The sequence below is a fragment of the Simochromis diagramma genome, unplaced genomic scaffold (assembly GCF_900408965.1).
Source record: "Simochromis diagramma unplaced genomic scaffold, fSimDia1.1 OVJJ01000371.1, whole genome shotgun sequence".
Taxonomy (NCBI): Eukaryota; Metazoa; Chordata; class Actinopteri; order Cichliformes; family Cichlidae; genus Simochromis; species Simochromis diagramma.
The window spans coordinates 114,654-132,500 of NW_024386920.1; the positions used below are offsets into that span (position 1 = coordinate 114,654).

The 17,847-nt window shown below is 43.8% G+C and overlaps 1 protein-coding gene across 1 annotated transcript in view; it reads right to left on the minus strand.

Moving 5' to 3' along the window:
* Nucleotides 1-303: 303 nt before the first annotated feature.
* LOC120736648 (atrophin-1-like) overlaps nt 304-17,847 on the minus strand; it is a 23,818-nt gene continuing 6,274 nt past the window's right edge. Inside the window, exons 2-3 of the mRNA XM_040036907.1 lie at nt 11,246-11,359; nt 304-1,464 (exon numbers count right to left, since the gene is read on the minus strand). Of these exons, the coding sequence (XP_039892841.1) occupies nt 917-1,464; nt 11,246-11,359 (662 nt within the window). The 3' untranslated portion in view covers nt 304-916. The remainder of the gene's footprint in view (nt 1,465-11,245; nt 11,360-17,847) is intronic.

The following is a 17,847-nucleotide window of genomic DNA, read 5'->3' on the forward strand; positions in this document are numbered from 1 at the left end:
CTGCCCATGTTTCTATATTACGGAGCCCCGCAAGGGACATGGGAGAAAAAATTAAGATGAACTTTTGCAAGATCTCGCAAAAGTGTATCTTTTGTGACCCAACCTTCCCCAGAATTCATAGCAGCGGCCCAGCCAATTCGTTTCCAACAATGGCGGCAGCTAGTTAGTTTTAATATTACTCTTTCTGGGTCAAAAAATAAACTTTTAAGATATTTTTAGGCGTGAATGTAGCTGTGTAAACTTCAAATATCTGCCCGGTTTATCAAGAGATCACATATTTGCAAAAGTGCTCCGGCGTTTTCGGAGACGTGTGTTACCCACCAGCTCGAAGCTAACGGGAGGTTGAGGTCCACTACAGCCGGGGGGAACACCGCACTCCCGGCACATCGTGCCTCGACCTCCCGGTCGGCTTCGAGCTGGCGGCCTCCGAAGGATGCGGCCAAAACTTTTGCGAGATCTCGCAAATGTTCATCTTTATTTTTTTTCTCCCATGTCCCTTGCGGGGCTCCATACCATATGGCCTGTACAACCGCAATTGAAGCACACTGTAGTGGAAAATCTTTAGTAGTTGGACATTTTTATAGCTTTGCAGCCTATTGAAGCCTGAGACTGGATTTGAGATATCCTTGGGTGAAATCTAAACATTTATTATACGAGACATTTGCTCAAGTGCGGTAATAATCTTTACCAGCACAGTCCATTTTCTACAAAGTGGTGGTTCTACACTGTTTTCCTCCTGAACCTGACTGTTTCCTCTTATGAAAACACCCCTTTTCATTTTTTCGTGTCTTAAAAAAACTCCTTGTTTAATTAACCACATGTTGGACGAGCTGTCCCAAACTCTGACCTTTTTGGCTTACGCCAAAGCGTTTTTGTGTTAAACATGGTGGAAGGCCGCACTCTGAGTTGCTGCCGCTCAGACAGTCACCTCATTTGCACTGTGGGTGGAGTAGCTCTTCTGTCTGGTGTGGTGGTAATAAGTGGGTTGAGATGGATGTTGCCCCTGGACATGTGGCCCCTGTCCTGCTCCCCCTCCAGTTCCTCCATACATCCCTCCATAGGGTTGAGTATAGAGATCTGGGACATTCTCTGTGCTCTGCTGCCTCCGGGTTGAGTAGTTGTGTCTCCGGGTGGAGCTGTGCAGAGAGGTGGAAGCATGCACTGGGGCGGAGGTCTGCCTGTGGACATGGCGGGCGTTTGGCTCCCATGCTTTGAAGGCCGAGTTGGAGAGAAACGGGTGTGTGGTTGTCTTAGAGAGGCGTGATTGCTCGAGGTGGCTGGGGGGGATGGAGATTGAAAGAGGGGAGTGGATGTCGTGGTGTGCTGGCAGGGGTTGGTGATGGATGTATGACTTCTCTTTAGGTGGAATGGGCACAGGCTGGAAGGCAGGCGGGGCTACAGGCTGGTAGTGGGAGAAATCCATGAGAGGGAAGCTCTTGTAGTAGCTCCGAGATGCAGTTTCAGCTGCAGAGAGACAGGGTGGAGACAGTCTGTGAGACAAAGACAACCATCGCCGTAAAACCTTTAAATACCCGAGAAGTCTTCCCACCCGCCAGGCTTTCAGTTTGATGGGCATCGAGAAAGATCGGAGCTTTAGCCCAACATTAATCTTGTCGAATCTGTTTTTTATTTTCAGACAGATGTGACCATGAACAAAGGTCTAGTTCTATTTTTAAACTTACGGTTTTCTGTTGTAGTAATACACTTCTCCACCACCGTGCTTGACAAGGTTTGGCTGATGTTTGGCTGATATGCTCTGCTAGGTTGTCACTAATCATGGCGCTGTGCATTTTGCCCAAGTATTTCCAGTTTAGTCTTGTCTGTCCAAAGGACACTGTTCCAGACGTCTTGTGGTTTGTTTAGACGCAACTTGGCAAACCTAAGTCGTGCTGCTTTGTTCTGTGTAGAGACAAGAGGCTTAGTTTCTGACCAAATAAGCCATGCTTGTTCAGTCTTTTTCTAATTGGATTACTAAATTGATGCAGGGCATGAGGGATACTAAATTAACACACACCTGAATGCTCAAGACCAGCACCTGGCTGCTTCTGACCCTCTTAATTTCTATGGAAGCATTGAGGTTGTATTAATTTTTTTCCTTCCAGTCCTTTTCACATGACTGTTAGTGTTGTTATTTTCTATAAACTGTTCAGCATAAACTGTTCAGACTACTTCCATCAGGCAGGAGGTTCTGCAGTATCCAGTCCCGAACCAGCAGACTGAGACACAGCTTTTTCCATCAGGCCATCAGACTGCTGAACACTTCGTAGACACCTCACGGTCACTTACCAGAACTTCAACATTATGCACTCCATACTGTACATAAATGCCACTTGTTTTGCGCAATATCCAACTGCTGACCTCTGTATATCCTTTTTGCATCTGCTGTACCAGTGTACCTGCACATGCAATGTGACAATAAAAGTAGTAAATGACCTTTCCTCAAATCTTAGTCTTTATAGAATTTGTCCCAAATTTAAAGTTGCCAAAGAGGAAAAAATAAGCACAAATGGCTATTATTACTCTACTCTTTTTAATTCTATTTTATTCCTTTAACCAATGGCAACGTGTGTGTAGACTGTGGGATTTATGTACCAAATTTGGGTACACTCATTCATAGTGTTAATAAATATAGGTTTCTGCTCACTTCTTGCTCTGTCACAGTGCAGTGTTACAGTAGAAGTTAAAAAGTTGGGTCGGTAGCGCAAACATGCTATATTTGGCCTCTTTAAACTTGTTTACACTTTGAAATCATTTTCAATTTATCACAGTCTGATGCAGTTCTGAGTCACATGCAGAAGCAGGCTAAGAAATTAACTGTCAATTCACAAACACATGATCTGTCATCATAGGAGGAGGGCTCAAGTCTGAATCACGGTTAATCCATGATGCATTTCTGGCCTCCTGGCTCCAAACTGTCAGCAATGTCACTATTGTTTGAATATATCAGAAAGCTTTTATGCAACTCCTGTAGGCAGAATTGAAAAAAATGATCTCCTCACAAATGGATCGTGTTAGCATGAAAATGCCCTTTTTTATATGCGTAAAAGTTTTTAAAAAGTACATTTAAAGGAGCGGAAAGGAGAGAGTCAGAGGAAGGTGAAGAGAGGATCTGAAAAAGATCAAAGGGCAGGCTGGTTGTTTATGTATTTCCAACTGGCATGCCCTTGAGGTGAATGATTATTAGTGGTGTTAATCTTCTCTTGAGATACTGGAGGGCAGGAGGAGCAGGAGAAACTGAAGAGTGCAATGGAGATGATGGAGGTAAAGGTATGTGTGTCAGGAAGAGGGGACACAGCGATGGAGGTTTATAAATACCCTCGCCCTGAGTCTGACTCTGCTTGTGCATGTGTGTGCGCGTGTCATCAGCACACACTGCATAAACTAAACACTGAGGTTATCGCCGCTAGCTTCCTGGTTACATGAACAGTAACCTTGTCTCTGAGTGTGCTTTCATTGTTTTTGCTGGAAAATCAGAGTACACCGACAAAGGTTGTTTCCGCTCTTTTCAAAAGCAAATGTATTTAATCTCAACAATGTCATTTTATTGTATTATTTCATAGAAAAGCATAAAAAAACTTTGAGAACAAGTGAACTCCTATCATGATTCAGTCTGATAGTTTGTTGAGCAGATGGTAACAGTTTCCTGCTTCTGTAATGGAAAACAAGCACAAGTAAAAATGTAATTACATTTGCCTTTAATCTTAACTGCGAATGTTAGCATATCCTGGCAACTAGCTTCAGAGCCAGCTGAGGCATAAGGAGACTAAGGTGCCGCTTGGGGCCCTTCTACCAGGAGGGGCCTCCAAGAGCACACGAGACAGGTGACAAATACATGTTTTGTGCTTGTGATATATCAGTAGTTGTCATAGAAGAGAGAGCAAGTTATTTAGATAAATGCGTTAACAGACTTAGTCAGCCACTATAAAGGTTGTGCTACATGCATAAGTAACAAATGAACAAGCATGTACAACAAGCATATAACGGCCCTAAAATAAATACGGCCCTGTCCCAACTTCTTTGAGAACTGTTGCTGTCATTAAATTCTAAAATGTGCTAATATTTATCTTAAAATGACATATTTTCTCAGTTTAAAAATTGTAATGTTTGATGTCTTCTACTATGAATAAATGTGGTCTCTGTTTTGCCTTCAGAACAGCCTGAATTCTTTATGTCATAGATTCAACAAGGTGCTGAAAACATTGCTCAGAGGTTTTGGTCTGGTGATAGTACCACCATACAGTTCATGTTCCACTGCATCCCTAATCTGGTGGCTATGGAGGCCATTTGTGAGCTTACTGTCATGTTCAAGAGACCATTTGAAATGACTTGAGCTTTGTGACATCATGTGTTATCCTATTGGAAGCAGCCATGAGAAGATGGACACTCTGTAGGAATAGAACAATAATATAACCAGATGGCAGCTAGAATTCAGCTGCAGTTTTGTAATCAGAGATTTGCAGATGTGGAAAAAAGTGAGGTAAGGTGGTGCAACTAAAAAAAAGAGTCTATCATTAAAGCACTGTGTTCTTAGTCTGATATGGAGGAATCTATTGGATCAGAATATCTCATTTTTTAACTGAAAACATTTTGTGCCAGTCTTGGTAACCGGGGATCAGTCCGCCAGGACCTCTGCTCCTGGCCGCCGCCCGGCTCACAATGCAGCCGACCCCTACGGTGCCTCCTGCGGGTGGTGGGCCTGCAGGAAGATGGGCCGATGTCCCTTTTTCGGGCTGTGCCCGGCCAGGCCCCATGGACTGAGGCCTAGCCACCAGACGCTCTGCAAACAGTCTTAGTTGACTAATGTGCCCATTTGTGATACTGAAAACTATTTTGACTCACAGGGAGGTAGTACACTTTAGCTTCAGACTACTTTCAACCTATCTTTTACAAATATAGGCTTCAGATTTTACCTGTTTTGATTTTGTATTTGAGGTCAATATAAAATTTAGACATTATACAGTAAGTTAAGAAACTGTATGTGCACTATATTGCCAAAGTATTCACTTGTCTGCCTTAACATGCATATGAATTTGAGTGACATTCCATTCGTAATCCATAGGGTTTAATATGATGTATGCACACTCTTTGCAGCTACAACAGCTGCAACTCTTCTGGGAATGTTTCCAGCAAGGTTTAGCAGTGTGTTTATGGGAATTTTTGATCATTCATCCAGAAACACATTTGTACGATGAGAAACTGATGTCGGACGAGAAGGTCTGGCTTGCAGTCTCCGCTCTAATTCATCCCAAAGGTGTTCTGTCTTGGTATGCTGACCCGAGCCTAACTCGTCCAAAATGTCTTTCCTCCTGAAAACAACCCCACACCGTAATTTCTCCTCCACCAAACGTTACACTTGACACAGTGCAGTTAGACAAGTCCCGTTCTCCTGCAAACGGCCAAACCTAGACTCATCCATTGGATTTCCAGACTGAGAAGTGTGATTTGTCACTCCAGTGACCATGTCTGCACTGCTCCTGAGTCCAGCAGTGGCGTGCTTTACACCACTGCATCCAATACTTGGCATTGCACTTAGTGACATAAGTTGCTCGGCCACAAAAACCTCTTCCATGAAGCTCTCAACGCACTGTTCTTGAGCTTGGCCACATGAAGTTTGGAGGACCTTGGCGACTGACTATGAAGAAAGTTGGTGACTTCTGCCCACTATACTCCTCAGCATTCGCTGACACTGCTCTGTGATTTTACATTGCCTGTCACTTTATGACTGAATTGCTGTCATTCCCATTTGCTTCCACTTTATTATAATACCAATAACGATTTACTGTGGAATATTTAGTAGCAAAGAAATGTCATGACTGGATATTATTAGCTGAAATCCTATCACGGTACCATGCTGCAACTCACTGACCTCCTGGGAGCGATCGATTACTTGTTCGTAGAAGCAGTCAGCATGCCTAGGTGATTGATTTTATACACCTGTGCCCATTCAAGTCATTGGAAGACCTGAATTCAATGATTTGAATGGAAGACTTTATATGATTATAAAGTGAATCATGGAATAAAAAGATGTAAAGTACTGTGCAACTTTTAGACAGGCTACAACAATTAAGGGCATAAAATGTAAGAACATAGAACATAAAATCAGTCTCTATGCGGATGATGTGTTGCTTTTTCTGCAAAACACACAAACCAACCTCTCTGAGGTAATTACTCTAATAAACTGGTTTTCAAGAGTTTCAGATTATTCAATTAACTGGCCAAAATCTACAGTTCTCCCCATTAACTGCTCCTTCCATAATTCTTCCTCTGCCCCACTACAATCCGGAAATATTAAATATTTAGTTATTAATGTTTCTCCTAAGCTTTCAGACTTAACTAAATTAAACCACATCCCACTTCTAAAGAAAGTAGAAGGCGATCTGACTAGATGGAAATCTTTACCCATATCGCTCATGGGAAGGGTCGCCACTATAAAAATGATGATCTTGCCAAAAATAAATTACTTATTTTTGATGATCCCTAACAAACCATCACAAGATTGGTTCAGATCTCTGGATTCATATATTTCCAAATTCCTTTGGAAAGATAAACCCCCGCGTATCAGCTTAAAAACGCCACAAAGAACCAAGGATAGAGGAGGATTAGACCTGCCTAATTTTCACCAATACTTCTTAGCCAACAGGCTTCAGTTCATCTCAGAATGGTCAAAACATACCTCCTTAGATGAGCCCTGGCTAGATGTTGAACAGGCACTATGCAAGGATCTAGAGATTTCAGACCTACCATTTATTAGCTCAAACATCAAAAGACATGAATGCTTTAAAAGTATCAACATCAGCTTCTCTCTGACAGCATGGTGGGAGTTTCTAAAATTGACGGAGTCTTCATTAATCCCATGCAAACGTACACCTATCTGGAATAACCCTGACATATTACAAAACAATAATATGATTAATTTCCCAGAATGGAGTTGTAAAGGAATTAAATACTTAGAACATATATTAGAGGGAACAGAATTTATTCCATTTGACAGACTAGTTGCACAATATGGGATCAACAAGAAAAGATTTTTAGAATATCAACAAATTAAATCCATAGTAAAAAAGAAATTTAACCTCAGTCAAGTTGAATTACAAACACCACCAAGTGCGGCACATTTCCTTACTCTTAAATCCCCCAAATTATTATCTAAAATATACAGAACACTTTCTAAATTAGATGAATCAATATCCCTTCCTATTGCAAAGTGGGAAGCAGATTTATCAGTCAGCTTAGACCAAAACTTCTGGTCTCAGATTTGCTTAAAAACCTTTAAATTGATTAAAAATCCCAGTCTGCAATTAATACAATACAAAATATTACATAGAGTGCACTATACAGGTCATCGGATGTTCAAGATGGGCTTTACATCTTCCAACAACTGCTCACACTGTCAAAGCAATACACCAGACAATTACATTCACGCTCTTTGGTTCTGTCCACCAGTGCAGAAGTTTTGGCGCGAGATATGTGAAGACTTATCGAAGTGTCTGAAATGTAACATTCCAACTTCCCCCTTAGTGTGTTTGTTGGGCAGCTTAGATAATGTCACTTCAGAAAAGAATATTGCCCATATGGTTTTCACTGCCCTGTGCATAGCCAAGAAAACAGTCCTCATGAACTGGAAAAATAAAAATAATCTTAATTCTAACCAATATAGAAATTATCTATTAGATTACATTAGTCTTGATACAGCCTCTGCCACCACATCAGATCAATTGCTCTGGGCTCCTTTGATCAGCTCCATCACCTAGTGGGGGTGGGGGGTCATAGTTTGGTCCCGCCTTCACTGTTGTGATTGGTGTGGGGGTAGGGACAGGCTTAGGGCGTCGGGGGGTTCCCCGGAGGCATCTTCCTTGGGGGGCTCAACCCGGGGTAGCGGTCATGTCCGGTTGGGGGCTCTTTTGGCTCTCGGGTGACTGTTTCCTCGTGGCTGCGTGCAGCAGGGCTAGGGGAGGGTCTGTGCTGATGGACGTGGGTTACTGACCTGGTAGCCTGTCTGCCCCTGGGTGGGTCCGGGATGGGCGTGAGGTTCTGGGGGCGCTCCGTCTCTGGGCTGGGGCCCTGACCGGGCCTCGGGGCCTTGGGTCCTGGTTTGTGTGTTGCCGGGGTTGTGGGCGGGTGGGTGCATGGGGGCCCAGCCCTGGCGCAGGGTGCCGCCGGTGCATCGAGCCACCTGGGGGGCTCTTCAACTGGTGGGGGAGATTGTCACACCTTGCAGGAGCTTTCCTCTCCTCAGGGGCTCTCTGCAGGAGGGGGAGATACAGGAGAGGTGGAGGAAGATCTCAGCCTGGGTGTCTATTGTCTCATGTAGTCTGGAAGATGAGTGGATGGTGGGGTGGGTGCAGTTTTCTCTGTGGTGGGGTTGGGTGGACTGTCCCGGGCTCTGTGGGGCCGGGGGGCGCTGCTGCGCTGGGCCCCGGTCTGGATGGGCCTGGGTCCCCTTTCCCTGGCGGGTCGCGGAGTATGGGAGTGTCTACTGGGGTCAGCGGGGGAGCTGGCCCCAGGGAGGGGTCACCTGCCCCTCCCTTCCTTCCCTCCCCATCTCCAGCTGCCTCCCTCTCCCTGCTCCACCACAACCACCCACACATGCAGGGCCTTGGAGTAGGGGTATGTCACCAGGGTGCAGAGGAGGCTACCTCCCCCCCCTCTGTCCCCTTCTGGCTGCCTCTGCCTCAATTTTATCCCACAACTTAGGCATTCACATTACTCACACTCTCATTACACATACATATAGGATCTTGGGGGTGGGCACGATACACGGAGTCCAAATTACCATCAGGGTGTACACCCCACCCCTGGCGTCGTTGCCCACCTCTCAATTTTGAATACACGTAGACATTGAGGGCTAGCAGGAGGGACTATGCGCTTACCTGCTGCTCTCTGGCAGGTAGCTCCATGCCCTCCTGGGTTTTAATTGCACCTTAGAACACACATGCATCAACACTACAATGAGCGGGTGGAGGGAGGTTTGGAGTCTTCTCTCACCCCCGTTCTCTGCGGCCTGCTGGAGCGGGGGGGCTAGGATGAGTTGGCCGTCCGACTGCGGTCTGGAGTGTGGGGCCTCCCTGCTGCTGCGGAGTCGGGGCGGTCTGCCTCGCCCCACCGCAGGGAAAAGGGTAACACCACCTGGGTCTGGGTGCAGTTCCCCCCTCCAGGGGCAAGGGTACCTAGACCCGGTTTGTAGAGTACGCTTGGGGAGTGTGATCGTGTGTACAGCGTCTCTTTATGTCTGTCTCCACGTTGGTTGAGTGTGGAGTAAGTGCATATGAGAGCATGAGGGTGGGAATGGATGTTTGTATATGTGTGTGCCTGTATGTCTGTGTCTATATGTCAGGTTGGGTATCAGACGCCACCTCTCTGGGGACATCTCAGGCCCTCCAAGGTTTGGAGGCCTATCTCCACCCACCACCACTTCCCCTGCCAGTGGCGGACTCCCTCAGGTGTTGGTGCGTTGGTGGTTCTTTGTGTCTGGGGGTGGGCGTCCGGGTACACACCGGCTCACTCCTTGGCGGCCGCTTATCGGGGCCTGGAGCCTGGGGCTCGCTCGGGCCACTTCGGAGGTGGGGTGCCCCCGGCCTCTCGGCCTGGGGCTCGGTCACTCAGGCACAGCTGGCTGCCGGCGGAGCTCACGGGCGCTTCACTGCAACTCCCCCTGGCTTCTGCTCCGCGGCTGCTGAGTGAGCCCCCATCTGGGACTCTCCTCAGCTCTTACTGGGACAGTGGCGCGGCTGCCCCTCTGTTGGTCTTCCTTGGTCTCTTGTGTTCTGGGGGCCTCTGGATGTCTGGAGTTTTGATCTCCTCCATACCTGCTTCATACCCTGGAGGACGGGGCTGTGGCTCCCCACACTCCCTAGCAGATCGTTACATGGAGAAACCTTTGGAATGCAAGCATGCTGATCCACACAGGTATGCACACAGGTGTACACACGGGTATTCACAGACGCGGACTACAGCTTTCTTGGCTGCTGCCTCAAAGCACATTGTGCGCTGTCTATCTTGCGTGCTGCGCAATATCGTTTATTATTTAGTATCTACTGTTATCTACTGCTAGCTAGTTTATTGTGATGGTGCCGTTTTTTTTATTATGTTGCTCTTTGTTGTTTGCTTTCTCTTCTGTTTTTTTTTCTCCATACAGGTGACCCAGGTGTTTTTTTTTTTTTTTGTTTGTTTTTTTCTTTCTTCCCCCCCTTCTCACCGTCTCTTCTCCCCTTTGGTTTTCTTTCTCTCCCTCTCTTTCTTTCATTCTCTCTCCCTGTCCTATCCCCCAGTCATGTCTGTCCCGTTTGTAGCAACTGAAAATAAAATAAATTCATAATTATAATAAAGGTCAATCAAATGGACCAATATGGCAAGGCCATGATGATCCACTTGGTAAAATAAATCCGCTTGGCATCTTTCTTGGCCTTAAGACAACAATTCTGATGGCTAAAGATCCAAACGGGACACAAAAAAAATTTTTTTTTAAAAAAACAAAACAAAAAAAAAAAAAAAAATTATAATACCAATAACAATTTACTGTGGAATATTTAGTAGCAAAGAAATGTCATGACTGGATATTATTAGCTGAAATCCTATCATGGTACCATGCTGGAACTCACTGACCTCCTGGGAGCGATCGATTACTTGTTCGTAGAAGCAGTCAGCATGCCTAGGTGATTGATTTTATACACCTGTGCCCATTCAAGTCATTGGAAGACCTGAATTCAATGATTTGAATGGAAGACTTTATATGATTATAAAGTGAATCATGGAATAAAAAGATGTAAAGTACTGTGCAACTTTTTAGTGTACATGCAAGTAAGCTAGCTACACATTTTATGTTGAAATAAAAATAATCATATCTGTATTACCTGCACTCCATATATCATAGAGCTCTGTCCTTAGCAATGACTAGGTCTGTGGGGTCAGATCTTCCTAAAATATTCCTGTACAGTGAGGTTTCTTTGAATCAAATCACACAAAGGCCTTACTGCAATAGCTCATGCTTGTCTGCGTGACGTGGTACCACGGGGAAGTAAATCTCCTGTGAAGTCCAGTTTACGTCAATCATTTAGTAACATTTAGATGATTAATGTTACTTAAATGGGATCATGGTGGGGGGCCTCTCTTTAAGATTAAATCTGCTTTCCACGAAGTAAAGGGACCCTTCATCATCTGACAGCTCCTGTACTCTTAACTTGTACTGTAAAGGTTGCAATGTCAGTTGAAATAAGCATCATTTAGCATGTATTTGTGTCAGACTTACCCACAGCTTTGAGGGAGGTGTATTTGTTCAGTCCCACTGTGCTGTGGTTGCTGTGAGGCTGTGGAAGCCCTTGTCCAAATGGTCCATAAGCAGAGTTATTCAGGTGGTACTGTTCTGGTAAGAGATAGACAAAGAGTCAGTTGTAAGTACATGCATGCTTTACCTTTAAAAACAGTCTCACAACATATTCCTGTCTCGTTCAGACAACTGTAACTTCAGCTTTTTAGTGTTTTAAATTGATTGTAACTGTGCTGCAGTTACCAAATGCAGGCACTAAATACATTTACGAGTCATGGCTTTGGGCCATGTGACTTTTTTTAACTGTGAAGTACAAATTTGCCGGGAGCAAGAATGGCCAATGCATCCTTACAACTTGAAGCACTGCCAGTGCAAAGTGCCTGTACTGTAGCACAGTACATGCGGCAACTTCTTTATTATTTCCCCACAGATTTGTTTAATAGTAATATAAAGTGAAATAATAAAGGTCTGCGTGTGTTGCCTGAAGGTTTTTACAGTTTCAGTTCAGATTATACTAATATTTCTAAACCAACATAATGAATTGTGGCTATAGGGACGCTCTGTGGTCTGCAGCAGTATATACCTTTGCCTCACCAGAGGCAATATTGCATAAAAGACACTGTACAGACCCACTGCATGTTCATCCAGTAAGCACTTCATTAAAGATGTTACACCATAAATGTACATTCAGAACACAGACAGCTACATAATTGTGAAAAATGAAATAAAATCCATAAAATTTAATTTGTTGATTTGTGAATTTAAAACCTCATCAGATGCCAAAACAGCATTTTCAAGTTCTGGAAAGTTACTGTATTTTAAAATCTTTGATCATGAGAGTTGCAGGGTAGAAAGGAGAAATAGCTCTTTGTGTACACTGCAAAGGAATCTGTCTTTGGATGAACTCATTTGATTGACCAACGGAGGGCCTCGCTGGATGATACTGCAGCCTAAGGGTTATGACACACCCAGCCAAAGCAACAGGCCACAGCATGCTGCTGGGCTGTCATTAATCGCTGATGAATGTAACTTCATAATGGAGAGATTTCACTCATTTAGTGGAGTTTATTATTGTTTTATCCTCCAGCTTTTCTCACTTTTAACACATGCAATAGATTTCCAAGTAATTGCTTTTTTCCTTGTTATAAAAAGCATTTTTCCTTGTCCATTGTTGTATTTAATGTTAGATGTTAGATATAAGCATCCATCCATCCACGCATCCATCCATCCATTTTTTTGGTTCTATGTTATGGGGCAACAGTCTAAGCAGCAATGTCCAGACCAGCATCTCCCTACGCCTCTTACTCCACCATTTCCATGGTGTTCCTAAGCCAGCGGTCCCCAACCTTTTTTGCGCCACGGACCGGTTTATGTCCGACAATATTTTAAAGGACCGGCCTTTAAGGTGTCGCAGATAAATACAACAAAATAAAACCAGTACCAGTACCCTCCCAAAAAAAGATTTATTCATAACGCACAGGAAACCGAGTTAATGATTAAAAAATAACGATAAAAAGCGATTAAAAACCCTGAAAACCATAAAACAGTGGTCTAATATTTATGCCACAAGCTTCTTTTTTTTTTTTTTTTTTTACCAAAAGCAGCTGGTCAAGGTGTAACTTCTTAAGGGACATTTAATCAAATATTAGTATAGGGGTATGTATATATTTGAGTCTGCGTGTATACTTTGGACCCAGATTAGAGAAAATCCAAAATAAATTTAAAACTTATTGAGCTTTATATTTAAGATGTACCAGCCTGGAAAAAGAACAGTTTAAAAAAATCACCAAAATGATAAGTGATTTATTCTCATGATGAGTGTATGTAAACTTCAGAGGAGAACTGTAAATGCAGGATTAACATGAGTTTTAAAAACAAACAAAAAAATATGCCCTTTTACTTTGAGACTGGTGACTTTGGGTGAAACAGTTCCATCCCTGACAGGCAGTCGGTCCAAAGCTAAATGAACCGAGGTTAATGAACAATGGAACAAACTAGGAGTAAAAGAGTAAATCCCTGGCTATTAGCAATAATGAAGTCCACTGATGCAGCCAGTGCACTTGATGTGAGCCCCAGGGATGGATGGATACACACGAATGTTCACTCTGACACACACATACCTAAACATCCTTCATGAGGTCATCTGAAAGAGAAAGACAAAATTGGTGGAATATAGTGCTTGTATAGAGTGTCACAGTGTTGGAAGCAGAAAACATGTGAGAGAGGTACAGATGTGTACACTGTATAGCTTTTAAATGTTATTCACTAGTGAGAGAGACAGAGAGTATTACAGAAAATGGTAGGATGTACTAGTCGAATAAATTAGAACATTTTTCAGAAACGGCGGGATGGAGAAATGTCAAGAGTTAGTCATTATGGTAACAACATTAACACAACTCTGAGACTACACACACACACACACACACACACACACACACACAAGTAAATAACCTAGTGGTACTGATGTTCCAGCATTTGCCAGATTAGTGGGGGGAAAAGTCCTTTTTATGCCATCATCGTCGTTATCATCATTATCAATACCTCCATCTTCCTGTCATGAAGCTATTGGACCAATAAATGACCAAGCGATCACAACACACTGGCTATTAATTCAACACTTGATTAACATTTGGTTGTAAAATGGTTTTGATCAGACAGCCACACAACCTCCAATGGTGAGCCTATTTATATGATCCACTAAATGTGTGCAATGCTAGCTTCCTTGTTCCAAGTCACTGTGGTGGACCTGTGATGTGTTGTACAGATGTGAGACTAGCCAATGATCATCCAGTGAACATTTATCCCCAAAGCAGAAGTATTTCCAGTAAAAGAATGCATCTGGCACGGATAAAATTGCCTTCTGTTGTGTGCTACATGTGAGAACAGGCAACTTTAGACAATGTCTCGACCTGATTCTCCAAACATTGTCCATAGTTCTTGTGTAGAAATGGCTTCTGTTTGCCATAATTTCCAGATATGCTTTCGATCTAAACCTAATGAATCGGTTTAGAGAAGGGAAGTAACATTATTGTGTTACAAATTGATGGTAAATGTATAGAGTCAAACGTGAGACTGTAGTTCCTGGTGTGGCCGTGGCTCTGAAACCAAGTCCGTCCCCATGCCCAACTTAAAAGTAGAAATGAACATGTGTTCATCCATCCATCCTCATCCGCTTTATCCGAGGCCGGGTCGCGGGGGCAGCAGCCTAAGCAAAGAGGCCCAGACCTCCCTCTCCCCAGCCACCTCCTCCAGCTTATCCGGGGGAACACCAATGCGTTCCCAGGCCAGCCGAGAGATATAATCTCTCCAGCGTGTCCTGGGTCTGCCCCGGGGCCTCCTCCCGGTGGGAAATGCCTGGAACACCTCACCCAGGAGGCGCCCAGGAGGCATCCTTGTCAGATGCCCGAACCACCTCAGCTGGCTCCTTTCGATGTGGAGCAGCAGCGGCTCTACTCTGAGCCCCTCCCGGATGGCCGAACTTCTCCCCCTATCTCTAAGGGAGAGGCCAGCCACCCTTCGGAGGAAGCTCATTTCTGCCGCTTGTATCTGCGATCTCGTTCTTTCGGTCACTACCCACAGCTCGTGGCCATAGGTGAGGGTAGGGACGTAGATCGACCGGTAAATTGAGAGCTTCGCTTTTACACTCAGCTCCCTCTTCACCACGACGGACCGGTGCAGCGTCTGCATCGCTGCAGCCGCAGCACCAATCCGTCTGTCGATCTCCGGCTCCCTTCTCCCATCACTCGCGAACAAGACCCCGAGATACTTGAACTCCTCCACTTGGGGCAGGAACTCATCCACGACCCGGAGTGGGCACTCCACCCTTTTCCGGCTGAGAACCATGGCCTCAGATTTGGAGGTGCTGATCCTCATTCCCACTGCTTCATACTCGGCTGCGAACCGTTCCAGTGCGAGCTGAACATGTGTTCAGCCTGGCACAATTTTTTTTGTCTTTAAAGCAGTGGCATAGGGTGAGTTTATGGAAAGGCAAGCAGGAACTCATTTGAAACTTCTCAGCTTGCCTGTTTTATGAAAGTAGAGATGTATACCGCTCCATTATCCAGACTTTCCTCACTAACATGCTTAAGAGGTTATTAAAAAACGTTTTCAGACTACGTTCTAATAGCTCTACATCACACATTGCCAAGGTGGTTATTAAAAGAAAATGTGTATGTTAGGATGACGGAGGGCTTGTTTACTTGTTAATGAAAGCTTTATTTCCAAACAACACAGCTCATAAATAATCTCAGTGAAAACAGAGCTTGTCTCTGCAGCTTGTCTTGAATGATAAACATTATAAGTTTAGTCAAGCCTGCTTCCAGAGGAAATAGCCAACGATGGCAACAAGATGGGAAACTTGTCTCGCAGGCAGTGAGAGAAGCTCATGAGACACATGGCTGTTTGAGATGCAAGGAGAGAGATTACTTCATGTTTGTTTTAATTGATGTCTGTATTTAGATTACACTGGGCAAGCAGTGCTGTTTGCCTTGCTTGCCAGAACAGAACAACACTGCTCTAAGAACTGATGCTCTCTTTCACAACAACTCGAGTTGGTGGATTTTTTTTTAACTTACCCGCTGGGTTTTGTGAAGGTTTAACTTTAGGGCCAGGGTCACTTTGACAGACAATAGTGCCAAGACAGGCAACTGTAGCCAGCAGTGTGTCCCTGTACTGGACTTCTCTACAGTCCACATTTGTAGTATTGGTGCCATTTAATGAAATGATCTGTCAAATAATAAGCCTGCTGTGTGGTAGCACATCCAAGATGTCTTAAATAAAGATTATTGTTTTGTTATTTAGCATGAACTACTACCTCTGCTTCTACAGAGCAGCACCTCAGTTCTACTTACCCTGTTAATTCCTATTGGTTTAAGGGGTTTACTTATTTCTACACAGGACTACATAGAACCTTGTGAAAATTGTCTTTTACACATGACTTTAGAGGCATTATGTTAACTGTTGTCTGTATTTTTGCTTACAGAGCTTTGCAATTTGGAACATTTTAGAACCCAAAAAACCTAGAGGGCAAAAAAACATAGCGTTGGTGGCAAATGTTTGTTAGAGTTTTCCCAACCTATTGGAGATTTAGATTTGAGGGGTTTCAGCTAATCTTTTTTTTAAAAAAAAAAACCTTTGGAGCATTTGAGAGTAACTTCAGTAAACTGTGCTGAGGAGAACAGCACATTGATTTAAATGGTAAAATAACTGGTGCTGGTAATTGGCCATCATTTTAGGTTCAGATGACGTCTCGTCTGATTTAAATAACCGAGACATTGATTATTAATAACTAGACTTTTTCTGATTTGCAGCTTTTTATGATGAAAAGGACAATATGTTTTTCTCGCAACATGAAAAATACTAGGTTATCAATAAATTAACAAGCAAGGGCTCATAGTTTGCCAGATATCTTCACTTTCCAGAGTGTCTAGCTATTTAGCAGAGTTTTAGAAGGCTAATGATGCAGCAACAGGAGCTTCAAATTCATTTTCAGGTCACAAACTTAAAAGCAGTTAGAGTTTTCAAGAAGTTTAAGTGCTTTTTAATGCAAAGGGATTCACACTTCTTCAGTTTCTCTCACTCTCCCTCCCTCAATAACTTCCACACACACATTCACACGCACCAATCATCTTCCTGCTGTTTGCACCAGCCTGCAATTCTGAGTGCTCAAGACCATGAAACACTGTTTCTGTGCATTGAGCGTGTTTGTGCATCTCTGAGTGTGCGTTGGCATGATACAAATGATACATAAAAGGAGTCTTATGTGCCGTGGGGAAAGAGATAAAGGAGAGAGTGCACTGCATGGCGTCTCTCATCTCCAAGATAACACAGGAGCATCTTTGTGTGTCCGGGAACAGCAAAACTGCAGTGGCAAGAATAAGGAGACATAAGTGCTGGAAATAAAGCGAGTAAGGAGGGTGGGTACAATGTCAAATAACAGTACGATCCAACGTGAAAGTCCGTGTGCATCATCACTGAGTGTAGTAGAGGCAGTGTGAACAAACACAACCTTCTCCCACATCCACTTACTTTATAACCCTCGCTCTGTGCGACTGGCTAAGTCAGGCGTACACGTGCCTTTTGTGAGAATAATAAACATGACAAGAACACGGGAGTACAGATTCGTACTAAGATCATTAAGTAGTTTGCCTCTAATTGACCCCAGGGAAGAGTTGAGAGGGCAGGAAAACATTTTGGATGACACAAGCACTCAGAGTCACTCTTCTGACAGCTGGGGTAACAGGGAAAAAAGAGATGTGGGAGGAGAAGAGGTGAAATTTGTGTTTGGAGTGATTTGTTACTGGGTCACCCTACTTCTGCAGTCGACTTTGATAAATAGGTCATCGCTTTTTGCTTCAAGCTTTCTATCTGCAATGACTCATATTTGTTAGAGACCAAATATTTGCCTCCTGTCTCCAGTTAACATCACGGATGGTTCATGTACATCTCAAAGTATGTGACTTTAAAGGCTTGTGACTTCTTGACGTTTCTAACCTATAAAGTCAGAGTGAAGCAGGATTCAGAGCTTCTGTAGTGTGACATATTTCCAGATGAAATGTAACGTGGGCGCATGGATTTAAACACAG